General features: G+C 35.4%; 1 protein-coding gene across 1 annotated transcript in view; it reads right to left on the reverse strand.

Moving 5' to 3' along the window:
• Window positions 1-229, reverse strand: part of EMH_0037930 (uncharacterized protein) — a gene marked incomplete at both ends in the record, with an annotated part of 6,032 nt that overhangs the window by 360 nt on the left and 5,443 nt on the right. The window contains one exon of the mRNA XM_013495231.1: window positions 104-223. Coding sequence (XP_013350685.1) covers window positions 104-223 — 120 coding nt within the window. The remainder of the gene's footprint in view (window positions 1-103; window positions 224-229) is intronic.

The raw sequence follows: 229 nt of genomic DNA on the forward strand, positions 1-229 counted from the left end.
AAAATGAAATAAAGAAATAAGATAAATAAATAAAATAAATAAATTAAAAAGAAAAAAAAAAAATAAAAAAAATAAAAAAAAAAATAAAAAACGAAAAACGTACCCCTAGGAGCTCTTGTCTGTAGTCTGCTAAATTATCCTCCGTTATCGTTTTCCAGCGTCTCTGCTGCTGCTGCTGCTGCTGCTGCTGCTGCTGCTGCTGCTGCTGCTGCTGCTGCTGCTGCTGCTG

This window comes from Eimeria mitis, genomic scaffold (assembly GCF_000499745.2).
Source record: "Eimeria mitis Houghton genomic scaffold, Emh_scaff1481, whole genome shotgun sequence".
Taxonomy (NCBI): domain Eukaryota; phylum Apicomplexa; class Conoidasida; order Eucoccidiorida; family Eimeriidae; genus Eimeria; species Eimeria mitis.